At 39.3% G+C, this 17,537-nt stretch overlaps 1 protein-coding gene across 7 annotated transcripts in view; it reads left to right on the top strand.

Annotated features, from left to right (window-relative positions):
- LNPK (lunapark, ER junction formation factor) overlaps nt 1-17,537 on the top strand; it is a 178,890-nt gene that overhangs the window by 112,150 nt on the left and 49,203 nt on the right. For all 7 annotated transcript variants that reach the window (XM_073305929.1, XM_073305933.1, XM_073305932.1 and 4 more), the window contains 3 exons: nt 4,087-4,127; nt 14,387-14,470; nt 14,553-14,604. In XM_073305929.1, coding sequence (XP_073162030.1) covers nt 4,087-4,127; nt 14,387-14,470; nt 14,553-14,604 — 177 coding nt within the window. The remainder of the gene's footprint in view (nt 1-4,086; nt 4,128-14,386; nt 14,471-14,552; nt 14,605-17,537) is intronic.

The raw sequence follows: 17,537 nt of genomic DNA, 5'->3' as shown, positions 1-17,537 counted from the left end.
ATTTTGCAGGGGAAGGTGAATGGTTTACATACTGCTTGATATTCTAAATGTGGCTGTTGGGGGAGGATGGACAGTGAGACTGTTGAATTGAGCCACCATCAATTCTTGTTGAAGCTCGGTCTCACTTTCATCAGACGCACGTGGTGCTTTCTCAGTGCTTGGCCAAAATCAGAACGTGGAGGAGAGTAGGATGGCTGAAGATTACACTGACTAAGGCAGAGGTGATGGTAATAGGTGATTTTCAGGTGATGTGGTAGGGGGGATTTCAGTGCCCACTATTTAAAATGTGAGCCAGGAGAATGCAGATAACTCTTCCTTCAAGAGTCCTGCATTTGGAAATACTTAAAGATCTCTGTTTATAGGGTGTCTGGACTCCATGTCACTAGTATCTCTTAATCTGTTTGGGTAGACATTTGATGTTGTTTTTCTGCTCTGGACCTAGTCTAGCCCTTAGGACTTATTTAATAAAAATAAATCCCCAAAACCCCCACACCACTGGTTCCAAAATACTGGCTATCTGGTACTGAGTCCTTGTTGTTTTCATCCGCTAAAGTTAGCTGAGTGCTAAAATATGACACTTTCCTAATCATGACTTCCAGGAATTGCCACTGGAAGGTGCTCCATGAGGTTAACTTGTTGATCACTTTCCTTTCCACTTGTAATCTGTTAAAGTGATCTATGCAATAAAAATGAATTGCCCAAGTTTTAAAAATACTACAGTGCTCATTGGGGCTGCAGTTGAAGACCACTGGGAAGTGGCACTTGGTGAAGAATGCTGCTGCTTGTCTGTTACATAGTATTAACCACTGGAACATTTGCCAATTTTTCAACTGAACTGGCATCCTGTTGCTTCTGGGTGCAGCTTGAGGAGTTGTCATTGATCTGTAAAGTCTTAAATGGTGTGGGCTATCTGGGAGGCTGCCTCTCTAGTGATTTTCTGTGGCAATCAAATTCAGTAATGGTGTATGTGACCATGGTGCCTGGAGGGGTCATATTGAGAGTGCTTTCTCAGTGAAAATGGCAAGGAATAGGGCAGACAATCTCCAAAACTGGTGGCTTATTCTATGATTAGATTCACTAAGCCAGTAGCGAAATAGCTTCTGTAATATCACACTGGTTACCAAGAATCCAAAATACAGTCCCCCTTTAAGCAATCCAGTCTTTGGCTCCCAAGTCTAATATAGCAAGAGATTACTGAAAACCGTTTTCACCATACTTAAAGTCCTGCCAATTCCAGAAGACCGGATACATTGCCCACCAGGTCAATGAATATTTCATATCTCACCCAATACATTCTTAGAGCCAATCCTTATTAACTAAATCTAAGACTTATTACTAAAAGAAAAAAGGAGAGTTATATATCGTTCAGTATACATACAAATGTGTGTAAAGTCCTTAGGTTAGTTTCATAGCAGAGATGGTGAGACTGCTGATTTGTAAAAGTCTTTCTGAAATCAATTGAAAAGGTTATAGTCCAACAGACATCCAGGTGCCGAGTTTGTTGAACTCCTTTTGTGAGAATTCCAGGGTGAACCCAGAGTAAACCTGGAGGCCTCAGTCTTGTGGCTTAGACTTTCCCTGTCAATGTTTAAGCAGATGTGAGATGAAAAGGATCAGGCCCGAAGCTTCCTTTATAGTTCTTTAGCAGGCTTATAGCCTCTTGACAGCGATCGTCACAGAAGGGCCTTCCTTGGATGAAGACTAGGTAAGGTATATTGTTGCTTTGAAGCTAATCGTATGCTTCCTATACATACATAGGTAACTAGTTTGTATTAATTGACATAAGGCAATTAACCATTCAAGCTATCAAGGCAGTTCATTATAGCATAGACAATGTAAGCTGAAGACGAAGTAAATAACATTTAGTTCCTACAATACGTTACATCTTTAGTCTTTGATTCAGTAGAATACAGTAATGAATCATTAAAAGATAGAAACAGGATTTTAGCATCTACAAACTAATTAGATCACATTGTTAAACTTCTAACAAGATATAGGTAAACACAGACAAATAGTATCTATTCTTGATTCTCTAACAATACAGGCAAAAATGTTAAAGATTCAAGTCTGCTTAACATGGCTTTAATAACTATCTACAAGGAATGGCCCTGTTTACCATTTCAGTGCCTCCTGTTGAGTTGTTATGGATCACACCTAGGGTGACCAGATAGAAAGTGTGAAAAATCGGGACAGGGGAAATAGGTGCCCATATAAGAAAAAAAGCCCTAAATATTGGGACTGTCCCTATAAAATCGGGACATCTGGTCACCCTAGTCACACACCAGTTCACTAGTCTGTCAGTGTCACAGTGTGTGAGCAAGCGGCCTTAATATTTAATCATATGGGGGCTCTATGACTCTGGAAACTACTTCTCCCAGCTGGCCCAACAACAGTGGGTCTCTAGGCCTTGCACCATACCCTATTGCTCTTTTCTGAGGACGAGGTAACTGGATTGGTGATAGCTGTCTTTGTATAAATTATTTTAAATTATGGACGTATGCCCAATTTATACATTTTGGTGCATGTTATAAATTAACAAATAAAATATCCTTGCTGTGATGAAAGAAGCCTACTAAATCAGCAAGAATTGCAATGTTGTCTGAGAACACAAACACTAATGTAAACCCTTTTTTTAAAATTTTGACTAACAATTCATAGATAATGCAAAATTATTCCAGACTTCTTCTTTTATGAATTTGTGATGGCCTAAATAATGGTTATGTAATCCCATAATTTTAGTTTCTTCTTCATCATAGCCTTTTCTCAGTTATGTACTATCTTTGTGAAAAACTGATGCTGACAAAATAAATTTTGAGCCCACAAAATGAGCTGTACCGAGGAAGCTGGATTCAGCTGTTAAATAACACTAAGGGAGGAAAAATTAACTGTAAATACAGTTATATTTTTCGTCTTGTTGACCTATAAAGGAAGTAGCAGAGAATTGGTAGTATCAAGGGAATTCATTCCCTTACTTTGCAGACACCGGCTTATTACAGGGAGTTTTCCATAAGTACTGAACTACTAGTATTGACTTTCAAGAAAAATCCCACATGCATTTGACTTAATTCTTTTTCTTTTAGAGATAGAGGTTAGATGTTATGCCTACTGGCTGTAACGCTGTCCCTTCTATTCTGTAGTAGTGAGATGATCTTCTGGTAGTTTTGTTATATTTTGGAAATGCTGTCAGGATGAGATATATATATCCCATTGGTAAGTTTGGAAATGGTCTAGTATTTGCAACTAGCCTGCATGAGACTTGCATAAAATATATTAGAGACACAGGTTGGGTGAGGTAATATCTTTTATTGGACCAAATGGTGAGAGAGACAAATGTTGCTAAACACTAAAAATCATGGACTGAATAGAGATGCTGGATTTATGGCTTATTACAACAATTTGTAATCCACTAACCCCTAACCCCCAAGACTGGAGAGTTGTTAATGGGCCACTTCACCGTGAATGGTCCCTTGAAATATGTGTTAACTCCTTATTCTAAATAGTCTTTTCCACCTCCTATTTAGCTGTGACACTCTGAGTACATTTCACAGATCTGAAGAAGAGCTCTGGGCACTCTCGAAAGTTTATCCCTCTTACTAACAGAAGTTGGTCCAATAAAAGATATTACCTCACCAACCTCATCTCTTTAATATCCTAGGACCAACACAGCCACAACAGCACTGTAGAAACTGTATTAAACATGTGAATCTGGGAATCTAAAATGTTTTCTGTAAAGTCAACTGAATCAGCATATTTAAACAAATATTGCTATTGTTGCACCAATTTTAATATAGGTCAAAACAGGACTTGTGCTGTACTAGTTCGTTTAATTAAGTGGTGCTTCAAAAGGCTTTATAATTAAAACTTGAAACTGCCAATAGGTTTAGGTGGCTTATTTAAAACTCTTACATGAAAATAAACTAAGCACAAGAAGGATTTGCTAATGTACTGGGATTACTTGGGGCCAGTGAATGGAAAATATTGTTTGGCTCTCACAAGTGAGAGAAATATTCAGTTAATCTATGCTGAAATATATTTCAATTACATTTTTAATATAAAAACTAACCTAAATCTTGGGGTTTTTTTTAGGTGAAGCATTAGAAGAGCTAAAATCCCAAAAGAAAAAAATAGTGAGTAAATTTTTTTCAAATCTATCCATTATATCTTGTTAAACATTCTCTCTACAGCTCTAACTGAGATTGACTATAGAACATAGGGTGAGAAAGAAAGGAAACTATCTTTTTGTAGTGTGTTTATAATACATAATTTGAGGTCTTGTCCCTCACCAAAAATAACCAAAATTGATTCTTGCATTTGAAAATCAGTCTCACTTTAGTTTATTTGGACATCCCATCAAGCCAATGATCTTGGGACTGTTGGATCTACAATCTGATCCTAGTTAATCGGGGATTGAAAAATTTACCTGAAGCCCACTGGCATGAGGACTAAACCGACTAGTCAAGGTGAAAAATATCTGTGCTGCTGTGTCACTAAAATCACACCCCAATAATTTAAAAATACAGTACACAATTGTATTTAATTGTAATATCGTCAATTAACTTTGTTTGCTTGAGGTTAAAAATAAAATGTAACTTTTGTTACCTTATCTCCCTTTCTGGCTTTGTTCTATTTTTTCTTTTCTGTAATAGATTATAGTGTATCTTTTCCTGCATTGCCTTGACAGTTTCTTCTTTTCCTCCTTTCTCCCTGCAGTGTTCTCTATCTCCTTCCTTTCATTCCCTCTTCTCCAAAATCTCTCTTCCATACTTCATATTTTTTGTCTATCCTATCAGCCTCTCCCTCTCTGAGCTTATCCACTTCTTTTATGTAGCTCTTCAAACAACACTTCCAAATAAGTCTGAAACTGGCACTCGCAAGTACTTTGCTTCACCTGGATCAACACTTAATCTTAGTAGCCTGGATTTTGAGTTGAAAGAGTTCTTGGGCTTTAAGAATTCTTTCTTTCATTATAATGGTGCAATGTTGGGAACTATTCCATTCTGATTTTCAGTATGATAAGGAAGATCGTTGTTCACTTATGCAAAGATTACACTTCATTCTTCTACATTGTGCTATCAAGCATACACTTAAGTGCTAATCATTTGGCTTTGGAAAGAGATTGTCACCCAAGACACTAGACTCCCTTCATAATTTGGTCCTCATATATTTTTCTCTCCAAGTTACTTAGAATCTCTTTGCTCCTGTGGACTTTATGTCCAAGGTATGGAGATGCTGTCTCAGCAGTACTTCTCTAATCTTAAACATGTGAGGTGACCCTCTTTTTTTTCAGTTGCTCTCTACTATTTGAATTCTTCTAATGTGGTCTGATTTGATATGACAGCAGCCAAGCAGGTGGCAGAACTAGAAGCCCCGAATCTTTTCTCCATATGTGCATCAGCCATAACTACAATAGTGTCCTTACAAAAATGCTTCCTTACTGTTCGGTAGCTTAATTCAACCAAATATGGAAATGAAACTGCAAAAGCTGTGAATATTTGTTTGAAACAGATTATCCTAAAACTTTCTGCATTATATCACTTTATGATGGACAGAAGGAGGGCCAAATAATCCATATTTTTATTCTTTCCTACTTAGAAATCAATTATCTAAGAAGCCTAAATGTTTCAGGATATGTCACTAGCATGCTGTATTAAGGCAAGATCTCCAAAAGTGTGTTTTGGACTCATGCCTCCTCCAGTGATATCTGTAAGACAGTCAATTGTTTGGAGGGAAACAGCATAAAGCAGATAGCAGTACCTGTCCATTACAGGGAAAGGTGACCTTACTCATCTTCCACTCTGTTTTCCTTTTTACTGATGTGGGGGTTAAATTGAAATAAAATAGAAACAAGTTAGAGGTAACTGTCCCAATATCCTAGTGAAATCACATCTAATTCTCCTCCTTTGCATATTTAGAGATCTGTATCTGTAAACTGACACTAGTAGGGGACCCATTCAATTAGAGTGGTGGTGGAAGAAAGGGGAGTTCACTTTTTTTCTTCAGAATGGCTTAGATGCGACTGCCCGTTAGGTTTTTTTTAAATCTCCCCTCAGGAAGATTACATTACAAGTGGACTGTCCAAACAAGTGCTAGTAGGTACAAACAAATAACAGGAGAGTTTCTGAACACTTATTTTCACTCTAAAACTTTCTAAATGTCAGTAAAGCTGCTTGACTTCCTGGAAGCAAAAGTAGTCTTAAATTCTAGTACAGTAAAAGGACTAGTGAGGCTGAATTTTGATTAGTGTACAGTTTTACTCACTTTATTATGATGAAGGTACAACAACAAATTTAAAATAGGAGTAGTCTATTCAGTGCAAGAAGTTTAGAATCTGGATCTGTAGTGAAGAGTCTGGCTTTTGTTGAAGGAGACCTTGGATAAGGGAATGGATGCTACTGAGACACAAGAATGAGGGTGGAATGGTGGGTATGTGGAAAACAACTGAAATCTGGGCATTTCGGCAAACAAGCAACATTTCTTTAAGGTTGAAGTCTGTGACGAGACAAATGTTCTGCAGCCAGTATAGAAATTGAGACTTAACAATGGTAGAAAGGAGAGATTTCTAAAGATTATGCATGTAGTTAGTCAAGAAAATTGGCCTAGTGTGAATAAATATAATTTAAAAGTTGAATTGGAAGAGCCTAGTGTAACTGGGAAAGTATTGTTGATTGATATTTTATGCCTCTATGACTTCTTTCCTCCAAGGGTATGAGTGTTATACAGTCATTCAGTCTCAACCCCTTAGCTCTAAGGACAGGAAAATGAAACACAAGTTGTGATGACAAAGGTCACATGGAACTCTGGGAATAAGAACTAACTCTGACTAATCAGTCTGCTCTAACTACTAAACTGCTGTCTCCCTTTTGAACCCAAGAAATTCAAGGAGGGGTTTCTGTTAACTGAGCTATCACCCCAATTCACTAAATATGTACCCTTTTATGTCCTCACAGCATGTAAATAGCGTCTAACTTGTTTTTCACCTCTACATTCAAATAGCTCCTTAACAAGAGTTAGCAAATCATGGTTCAAATTATACTCTGTTTATATTTAACTAATTATACTTTAATATTTTTGTTAAGTGTGAAAAAATAGTATTTTTGGCCATACTTTACTTCTGGAATGCTTACTCCTCTAAAGAGTAACCTTTTACTTCATAGTGAATATTAGAAGGGTAAAATCATGCTTAATTTTTTAATATTGATGATATGTGGGACAGATCAATTGTCAGCTGACTCACTGTCTTTCGTGAAGTCTGAGGAGGCTCTTGTGTCCCTTGCTCCCAAGACAGATGACGGCACTCTTTGTCCTTCATCAAGTGTGTTTTGTTCTTGGTGCCCACCAGAGGTACAGAGACACTCCAAGAAAGATATCTTTGGAGTACTTGTGGTTGTGGTCCTAGGTCACATCCATGGCCTACTGAAACCTGTGAGCATGCTCCCTGCTTCTAGGCACCCCTACAAGGTCCAGGAGGAGGACGTTAGTACTGAGCAAAACCCTCAAGACCTGCAACCTTTGGAACATCCATCCACTATGCTGCAGGAGGATCCATCTCTGCCTCCTTTCTTTCGTCCTTGTCATTGCCAGATGAGATTGTGGCTCTTAGAGACACCTCACCTGTCCAAGATGACTGCAGGGCTTACGAAGTCCTTTCAAAGAGAATAGTTAATTCTCTTGATATCCCTGTTGAGGTGGTCCAGGAGAATTTGTATAGCCTCATGGATGTTCGGGGTTCAACAGGGCCTTCTAGAGTGGCTCCCCCATCAATGAGGCCATCCTGGAGCCTATAAGAGCCTTGTGGAAAATAGCATCCTCTCTCTCTGCCTCTGACAGCCAAGATATCTGAAAGAAGGACCATGAGCAGTGGAAGCTCCCTAAAAGTGGAAGGGCCACTGCTGCCCGCTTCCCCGAGACCCCTTCCTTGTGCCGCCCCAAGGCCTCCCCCCACGCTCACTCCTCTCTGCCTCCTTCCCCTGTTGCTTGCCCTTGTGGCTGGTAAAGAGTGGGAGGGCATAGTCCTCCCACTTTTAAAAGAGATGGGGTCATGGCTCCCCGGCCCTACCTTTTCTGGCGCTCCTGGAAGGTACTATGTGCCTTCTCAAGGCTGAGAGCATTTTTATATCAATCCCTCCCAGGTTCCTTGATTGTCTCAAAAGTATATGAAAGAGTGCATCAAGGATAGCTTTCTTCTACCCCAAAGGAGAAGGGTGCAAAGAGACTAGACCTTTCTGATAGAAAGATTTATTTCCCAGCTAGCCTACAATTTTGTTTTTCTAACCAGCAAGCCTTACTGGGAAGGTATGACTTATTCCTCTGGGGTAATGTAGTGAAGTTCTCGGACAAATTGCCAGAGGATGCCAGGCAAGACCTCCTTATAAGAGAGCAAACTGGTGGCTAGGACCTCTATGCAGGCTGCTTCAGGTTCGGCAGTCAGAGTTACGGCATCCTCAGTAACTTTGTGCAGATGTTCGTGGCTTCAAACATTTGGGTATACCTCAAGAGGTCTAGCAGATGATCTAGGATGGGTGGGCAAACTTTTTGGTCTGAGGGCCACATCAGGGTATGGAAATTGTATGGCAGGCCATGAGTGTTCACAAAATTGGGGGTGGGAGGGGGAGTGAGGGTTCCGGCTGGGGGTGCGGGTTCTGGGGTGGGGCTGGTGATGAGGGGTTTGGGGTGCAGAAGGGTACTCCAGGCTGGGACCGAGGGGTTTGGAGGGCTGGAGGGGGATCAGGGCTGGGGCGGATGGTTGGGGTATGGGGGGGGTGAGGGCTCCAGCTGGGGGTGCAGGCTTTTGGATGGGGCCAGGGATGATAGGTTTGGGGGTGCAGGAGGGTGCTCCGGGCTGGGACCGAGGGGTTTAGAGGGCAGGAGGGGGATCAGGGATGCGGCAGGCTGTTGAATGAGATGCTGCAAAGTCTCAAAGAATCAAGGGCCACTTTGAAATTGTTGGGAATTTACATGCTGTTCCCTAAACGAAAACAATTCTGCCTTAAGTCTCTCCAGAGATACCCACTCTTCCCCCTTAGGCAGCCTGACCACCCCAAAAAAGGGGGAAGAAACTGCAGGAGGAGACCTACACTGCCTCAGTTTTTTTCTGTGGTGGGCTCTTTGATGCAGTCTGGGTTTTTTTGACTGCCTTGTTGAGGACAGAGTACCAGATCATATCGTTGCAGTATCTCCCTTCCCTGTTTTTTTCCAAGGGGTTGTCCCATTTCCTATTTGCTGAGTCCCACAGATCAATGGATCCGATGTATTGTGGAACAGAAATACTCTGTAGTTTATTTCCATGTTCTCCTTCCTTCCTTCCTATTTTCAGGGTTCACTCTCCCAAGGTTGCTCTCCAGGAGGTCCAGTCTCTTCTCCATTTGAGAGCTATAGAAGAGGCTCCCCCTCTTCTCCGAGAAGGTTTCTATTCATGTTACTTCCTGATCCCAAAGGCTAAAGGAGATCTCAGGCCCATTTTAGACCTGCAAAATCTGAACAAATATATAAAGAAAATAAGGTTTTGCATGGTCACCCTGGCATCCATAATCATCCTCTCCGCCCCTGATCATGGCAACTGGTATGCTAGCCTCGACTTGAAGGACGCATGTTTCTGTGTGGCTAACTATCAACGCCACAGTAGGTTGCTAAGATATCTGGTCAACAAGGCCCATTATCAGTTTTTGGTCTTGCCCTTTGGCCTGTCTATGACCCTGAGAGTATTTATAAAATGTGTGGTGGCAGTGGCTACATTCCTAAGGAAAGCAGGTGTACAAGTGTTTCCTTACCTGGATCACTGCCTTGTGTGAGGTCGATCCATGCTCCAAGTAGAAGTCTGTCTCTCCAAAATATGGTATCTCTTACATGTTCAGGATATGTAGATAAACAAGGACAGGTAAATATTCTGTTCAGAGAATAGAATTATAGGGGTGATTCTGGATTCTGTGGTAGTCAGGGTGCTCTTACTTCAGGCCAGCTTTGCGATAATAAGTTTTCCATAGGCCTCAAAGCCCATCCGCTTACAAGAGTGAGAAATTGCCACAGACTGCTGGGCCATATGTGGTTTGGCGTGCCAGACTTCATCTCAGGAAATTGCAGGACTAGTTAAGGTCTCTCTACTCCCTGAATCGTCAACCATTGGACATTCTGCTTTGAGTCCTTGCAGGAATGCTAGCCTCCTTGGACTGGTGGATGGACCCAGACAATTCCTTTGCCCCTCCCTTACCCACAGTGACTCTTGTTACAGATGCTTCTTTTCTAGGTTGGGGAGCTCACCTAGAAAATTTATGAAGTCAAGGTCTGTGAGCCCAACAAGATTTGGGTCTTCACACAAATGTGCAGGAGTTGCGGGCTATGGCCTGTTAAACTCTTTTCTTTCACATCAAGGGTCAGAATCTTCATGTTCTCATGGACAATACAGCAGCAAAGTTTTGCATGAACCGGAAGGGAGGGTGAGACCGTCTTAGACAATACGTCTCATAGAGTACAGAGTGTTCACATTTAATGTTGTAGAGTAAAATTAACAAAAAATGCATTTTAATTCCAAATGAATGAATTGGAGGCGTTTGTCTGCTTTTTGATGGAATGTCCACAAAAAAGGGCTAGATTTGTTCACTTTACTGTTGGCTCATTGTGATCTACTCAGAGTACAGACTGTTGTGGCCTAATGTATGCATTTTAGTTCCTATTTTAAATAAAGGATTGCTATATTAACTCATACATTTTATATAAAAGATGTGAATTAATCTTGCAGCTCAGTGAACATCGGATTCTTTTAGTTCTCCAGTTGAACTACTTGGACCATTTGTGGTGGAATGGAATGTTAGCTATTGGCATGGTGTGCTGCTGGTTCTCCAAATTTTTAGCTGATAAATCAAATTTAAAAGAAGCTTAAAATGCATTGATGATGATACTTTTCCAAATATGCAATTGATGTAGTTGCTACAGAAATTCTGTTGGTTGCCAGTTGGAGAGCAGACCATCCATGAAATTATGAATCAGCGAGATTGTAGTCCTTAAGACGATCTCTTTAAGATATGCTTACCATGATGAGCTAGTTTGAAAACCACTGTTTGTAGGATGGTATCAAGGTACAGAGAGATTTCAATTATTTTTGTGACTCTGGTTACTGAGAAGTTGGGCTGTTGCATTTTATACAAATTGGATTTTCCATGTAGTCAACACCTTCAGTCCTAAACGCACTTAATTACAGTAATCTAACCTAAATGTAGAGTATATCTTTGGCTTAATTCTTATAAGAAAGAAATAGACATAGTTTCCTTAAAAGCTGCAGGTGAATGAGATTTCTCACCAATGAGTTGCCATGTGGATGATCAGGAGGAACCTGACTCTACTACCTTGATGAATGGAAGGTGAAGATGCCCTACGGAAGAGAGGTCAATGGCTTGGCTAGCTCTTTGAAGTGCTTCACTTCACCCATTGCTTCATTCTTGCATGGGTCACTTTGAGTTAATTGCAGTCTGTCCATGTGCTAATCTTTGGCAGACATTGATACCTTGGTGACACCATTGATTGCATCTAACAGAAAAGGAGATGAAGTGGATGTAATAGCTATATTGTTGAAAATAGAACCTGTGACCTATTGTAGCCTCTCCAGATGTCTTGTTACATTGAAAGGGAGGTGTGGAGAACGTAGAACTACATGTGCATGCTCTTTAAGATGAAGAGCAGCTGCCTTTCATGATGCTGGGTCCTGCTAGGATCTGGGGCCATTACTAATGGAAAGTGTATAGAGTATAGAGAAATCAAGAAATAAAAGCTATTAGGTTTGACCTCTAACAACAACAATTTTCGTTGTATCCTTAAATGTAACATTGACTTCTTCCAAGATCCTCTGCAATACTTCATTTATTTTAGCACTGTTTAGCACTACACTTCATATCTAGAGGGCTTGCAGTCAGTTTATGCAGACAATACATTTCAGACACAATACACAGGATAACTAGGTGAGAGTCTAATCTTAAAATGGTATAGAATTTATTTTATTTGGCAGATTGTCATTAACAGGCTGTAAGAAAAAAGCATCAGATCATTTGAATGGGGAATCCTCCTTTGTCCATAAAAATAGTTTAATAGAGCCTTGCACTGAAAGTGGACTACCAGGTTTGTAGTCTACTGGAACCATGTAAAAACTTCACTAAGCAGATATTTCATGCTAACTATAGGCCACTGTGATGCTTTGGAGCAAGGCTGCTTATCTGTCAGTGCCTTGCTGATGCTGAGGGGGGATCAGGGATAGGCTTTCATTGCTCCCATATTATTTTTGTGGCTGTAGAATCAAGAAACTGAAGGCAATCTAAAGCTGCAGTGGCAGTGCTCCCAGCAAGAGGTCTGAGTGAAAAAGGCTACTATAACCCTTTGACGGCATGAAGAGTCTGTGCTGTTTCTTCACCACCGCTCAGACCGACCCCTATTGTTCCCCAAAGGAAAGCAGAGGGGCATAATGGGAGAGTGTTACTTTCCCTTGGTGATGGGATAGTGTTAGTGTATACTAGCTTTCATGGCTGGCTCAGTTTTACAGGAGAGCTGAAACAGTTGTGGAGCCTCTCCTCAGGTTATCTGCTGGAGGAAAATGGAGGTGCACAGAGACCTTTCTAAAGGCCTTTGTGTGGTGCTGGCTACTTGCCTTCAGTTTCCTCTTCTCTTGTGTGGCTATCAAAGATCAATGAAAACATGACACCCATCTTTTAACTGCTCTCCAGTAGCATGAAAAGGAACAAGTAATTAGCCCAGTTTCAGGGCTTCTGAGTTGGGGGAGGAGCCAGAGGTTGACCAAGGTGCTCCTTCATTTGCCTTCATAAAGTGGTATGTCACCATAACTGGCTCCTTCCCAAGCCTCCTTTCCCAAATCTTTCATCCACATTGAGATTTCCCTTCTGGCCTCCCCTTCTCCTGAGAAATATTATTGAGGGATGTGTATTCTAAATCCTTATTTCTGATCTCATACTAAAGCTCCATTGCACTTTTTGCAAGGATGGTAGGCTAACCCCAATATCCTGCTCAAATTTCAGTTTAGAGAATTGCTTTTTATTTCTCTAATCATTTAGTGGTTTCAGTCGTGCTTAATGTACAATCTGGATAATATTTCATTTCCTGCCTTAAACCATTGCGAGTGTTGCTGTGAGCTGTTAAACAGATGCTGCATTTCCATTGTGAATGAAGTAAATTTTATTTACACATGTTCTGGGATCTATCCGGATAAGAAGGCACTATTATAGTTGGTAAGCTATTATCACTAATCTGCAGGTGAGAAATGAAAATTGCATCCATCCAACCCTCTACAAACTAGTGGTCTTGAAGTCTCAGTAAATTTATTTCTTAGCAGCGATAAATGACTGTTTGACAGAACTTTAATTTTGTGGTCACTGACCTTTTAAGTTACCAACTGTTCACACCAGCAGCCAAACATAATATGAAACTATAGTACTCTAAACAAAATATTATTTGATACTGGAATATCTGAGGAATAAGATCCGTCTAAGACCCTGTAAAATACATTATATTCACTGTACATATTAGCCATTTGTCTTAACTATGTGTATCTGTGTTCTAAAGTTCAGCTTCTTCTGATGTTGGCTATTAACTGCTAAAAAGATACTTTACTAGTGATTACTTTTTTAATTAAGCCCATGTATTAGCTATAAAGCCACTTGAGTGCATTGTAAATAAAATGCTGTATAATGAAGTGTTTTAATTATGCTCCCTAAAGTATGCATAATACTCAGTAAATTTTTATTTAAATTCTTAACATGTTCAGTTGTTTCTGAAAAGCAGTTTGAACGTAACCATAAAGATAGAGTTTAGTCTTTAAAGTCACTTGAGCAAATTCCATGGCTGTTCTCCCAGTTAGTGAGTTTTCACAGCATTTGCAGCAAGCTAATTGCTTCTGCTAATAAATAATCTAAAATCAATGCTGACAGCAGTTAATTGGCACAGAGACTTTATTCTGTAAAGCAGTTGGCTAATGACCTTCTTTAAATTAATAGCATTAAGTGCTATGAGGAAATAAATCTGAGGAATTGCCTGTCATTTGCTTGTCATGTCTAATAACTTCCAATAATGATAGCTGATAGATTTTTGCACATTCCATTATTGAAGTTGGTGCATGTAATTATTCTCCTCATTATATGTAAACAATTAGCAATATTTGGTGTTTCTTTGCAATAAAGCTATTGAGTACAAGTTAGAAGTTAGAAACAATTTTTTAAAACTAGATTTTGTTTCCTTTGAATAGAGTAAATCAAAGTGGCTGAGCACAGTAATGCTTGGTTGGACTAAGCTTTACACTCTTGCAAATTTTAATGTGATGCTTGCAAATAGAAAAATAAACATTTGAAATCTTTTTTTAAAAGAAGTCTGTCTTGACCTGTGAAACCTTTGTTTCTAGCTTGAAGAAGTAATGGAAAAGGAAACTTATAAGACTGCTAAATTAATTCTTGAAAGGTTTGATCCAGAATCTAAGAAGGCAAAGGTAGGAATCTGGTATCAATACTAATTTATTATAAAAATGTTTTCTCGATGCTACACTTTTATAATATTACTATAATTGACAGGAGGTTGAACTACCATCTGCTGGAGCATCTGCAACTCCAAGACCTGGACAAGGTAATAGTTCTGTGAAATTGCTGCTCTTCATGAAAGATCAGTATTTATAGCAACAAATTCCACTAGAGGAGTCTGCCTTTTTAATTTTTTTTTTAAATGGGAATTGTGTGGTAAACTGGGATTAAATTTTTGGGTGTATGGAGGGAATTGGTATTAGGTTGTGCCTATTAGTTGCTCTTTATTTAGTAGTGGGTCTGTTATTAGATGAATGAATTTAATGCTTTTTCAGCCAGTTAAATGTTTAATGCTGCTTGATGTTGATATAGTGTATTCTGGAGCCAGATTCATGTTTTGTTTATCTTCAGAGATGAGACTTTTCTGGTTGGTAATCCCTCAGAATGCTAGTTTGCAATCAACAGTTACGTTCAGAGTTTTTAATGTAATGACTGATTTGGTTTTCTTACCAAAGCATTTGTATTTTTCTTTACTTAGTCAAAACACTCCCGGGGTGAAGTTTTAGAGATAAAAGTTAATGCAGAGATCACCTGAATATTTTATGGAGCGCTAAAACCTGACCGTTCTTAACTGTTTTAGACCTTTCCATTTAAAGTTTGTACTACTATGCATGCTAGTGAAATAGAAAATGATTATGTATTAAAAATCATTAGGGAAAAGGCTTATGCTGAGAAACATGCATTCTCCCACCCCAAAAGAGAAGGTAAAATTTATCACATCAAGTGGAATGGCTCTAATTTAGAAATAGGGCTGTAAACACACTAGTCTTTTTTGGAAAACTTAAATTATTCTCCTGGTTAAAATTGATAGCATTAAGTAAATATGAAATGCTACAATAATATTGCAATAATGCTACTATTTCAAATCTAAATGTGTCGTTGAATGAATATAACTGAAGATAGATTGCCTAGAAAAAAATTTTTAAGGACTAATTTGCTTTTAAAGCAATGGGGCTGCATAGGGTCTAGTGTTCACTACAAGTAATTAAGAATCAGAGGGATCTCATTTTTCAATAACAGATTAATGTTTCCAGCTGAGCACATGTGGGAGCTTGGCAATTCTTATATATCTTTGGTGGTTGCATGGTAGCCCTGACTGCTTTTGTGGGAGTCCGGTTGGAAGACTCCTACATAGTCAAACCATTATTTAGTTTTCATCCTGTTCCCACAGTTGCTTATGATCTGTTGAGTTTGGGAAGAAGGAAAGAGCTTGAGGAGGCCTAATCTTAAACCATCATGGCTATTTTAAATCACTTTCTCACATGTCACAGCTTCTGGAATGCTGGTTATGATATTTGTACAACATGAAATAGGTTATAATTTGCCACTAAAGCTGTTTGTATAATTCTCCTTTCAGTTGAATAATATCCACTTTCTTCTGCTTTTGCTCAGTCTTCCAAAATTATCATGATTTTTTTACTAGCCCATCCTTGCTTGCCATTGTTGTGACAATGTGCAGGTCTTGCAGTGTGCTGTTTTCACAAACAGCCTTCTCCTTTGGTTTCCTGATGTCTTGGCAACAGTCTGTCTTCTCTTCTCCACTATGTTTAACTGTCCTAATCCTAGAGTCCTAGATTCTAAGGCCAGAAGAGACCATTATGATCATGTAGTCTGAGCTCCTGAATAACACCAGCCATAGAATTGCAGTGCAATTCCTGTCTCAAGCCCTAACTTCTGTTTGAGCTAGCGTATATCTTTTATCCATTTAGTCCTCATTCTTTTTCTTGAGTTAGATCAGCAGATGCACCAGAGCTAGATCATCACTGCTCTCCTGAGCGTTTGAGTAGTGGTGGATGAAGAGCGAAGCTGCCTGGAAACGCATTCCTAGTCTCTTTACAGGCATTGCAGCTCAAAGTGCTGTGTGAAAATGGGACTAGTTTGCCTCCAGCCCAGTATCAACTTTGTTAATCTCTGATTTTCTTTAATAGATGTTTCACCTTATAGGTCAGGCCATCAAGAAGAATATTGTTAGGTTCTGAAGTTTTGGCTTGGGTAGTACTATTTAAAGTAGGTAGTAACTCTGAGACGAAACCAGTATCTGCTTCTGGTTTGTGCAGTATATAATTCACTATTGGTGCTATTAAATATCAATTTCAAATTGATCCATATGATAAATGTAAGTCTGCATGAATGTAATTTGATTAAATTAATGCAACATATTTAAATTATGTGCAAACCTTAATTAAGTTTTCTTTTCACTTAAACTAGTCAGAAGTGCAGTAGATATCAGAAACTCAATTATCATTTAAATGTCAATACTTGTAAATTCTGTACTCTTAAAAAGAAAAGTAATGTTGAAAGTGTGGCCAGATTGGTCTCAACTGCACTCATGATAGATTAAAAAAAGAAAATGTTTGAAGAGATGAAAATGGAAACTATAAAGCTGAAGAGCTGTTTACTTCAAAGATCTAGTGGATCCACAATTGCATAGCAGTCATTTGTCTGTAGAAAAGAATTTGTCTAAATGTGTGGAAATAATGCAATGCTGGTTGCTTTTTAAATATATAGTTCTAGTCTTAAACAGTAGGACTAAAAACAACAAGGAGTCCGGTGGCACCTTAAAGACTAACAGATTTATTTGGGCATAAGCTTTCATGGGTAACCCCCCCACTTCTTCAGGTACATGGAGTGAAAATTACAGATGCAGGCATAAATATACTGACACATGAAGAGAAGGGAGTTACCTTACAAGTGGAGAATCAGTGTTAACCAGGCCAATTCAGTCAGGGTGGATGTGGTCTACGCCCACTCTCTTGGTATTGACACCTCCTGGAGAGTGGGCGTGGACCACATCCACCCTGACTGAATTGGCCTTGTTAACACTGATTCTCCACTTGTAAGGTAACTCCAGGTATACCTGTTTGCTGGACAAAGGGGACTCCTGCTTTTTTTCCCAAGCATTAAATTACTTCATGATCTTTTAAGGTGAATGTGACTTGAATATTACAGCTACTAAAATATTATCTTCTCCCAGTGGGG

Source organism: Lepidochelys kempii, chromosome 11 (assembly GCF_965140265.1).
Source record: "Lepidochelys kempii isolate rLepKem1 chromosome 11, rLepKem1.hap2, whole genome shotgun sequence".
Lineage (NCBI taxonomy): Eukaryota > Metazoa > Chordata > Testudines > Cheloniidae > Lepidochelys > Lepidochelys kempii.
Note: the sequence above shows the minus strand (reverse complement) of the source record. Positions and strands in the feature narration are given on the sequence as shown.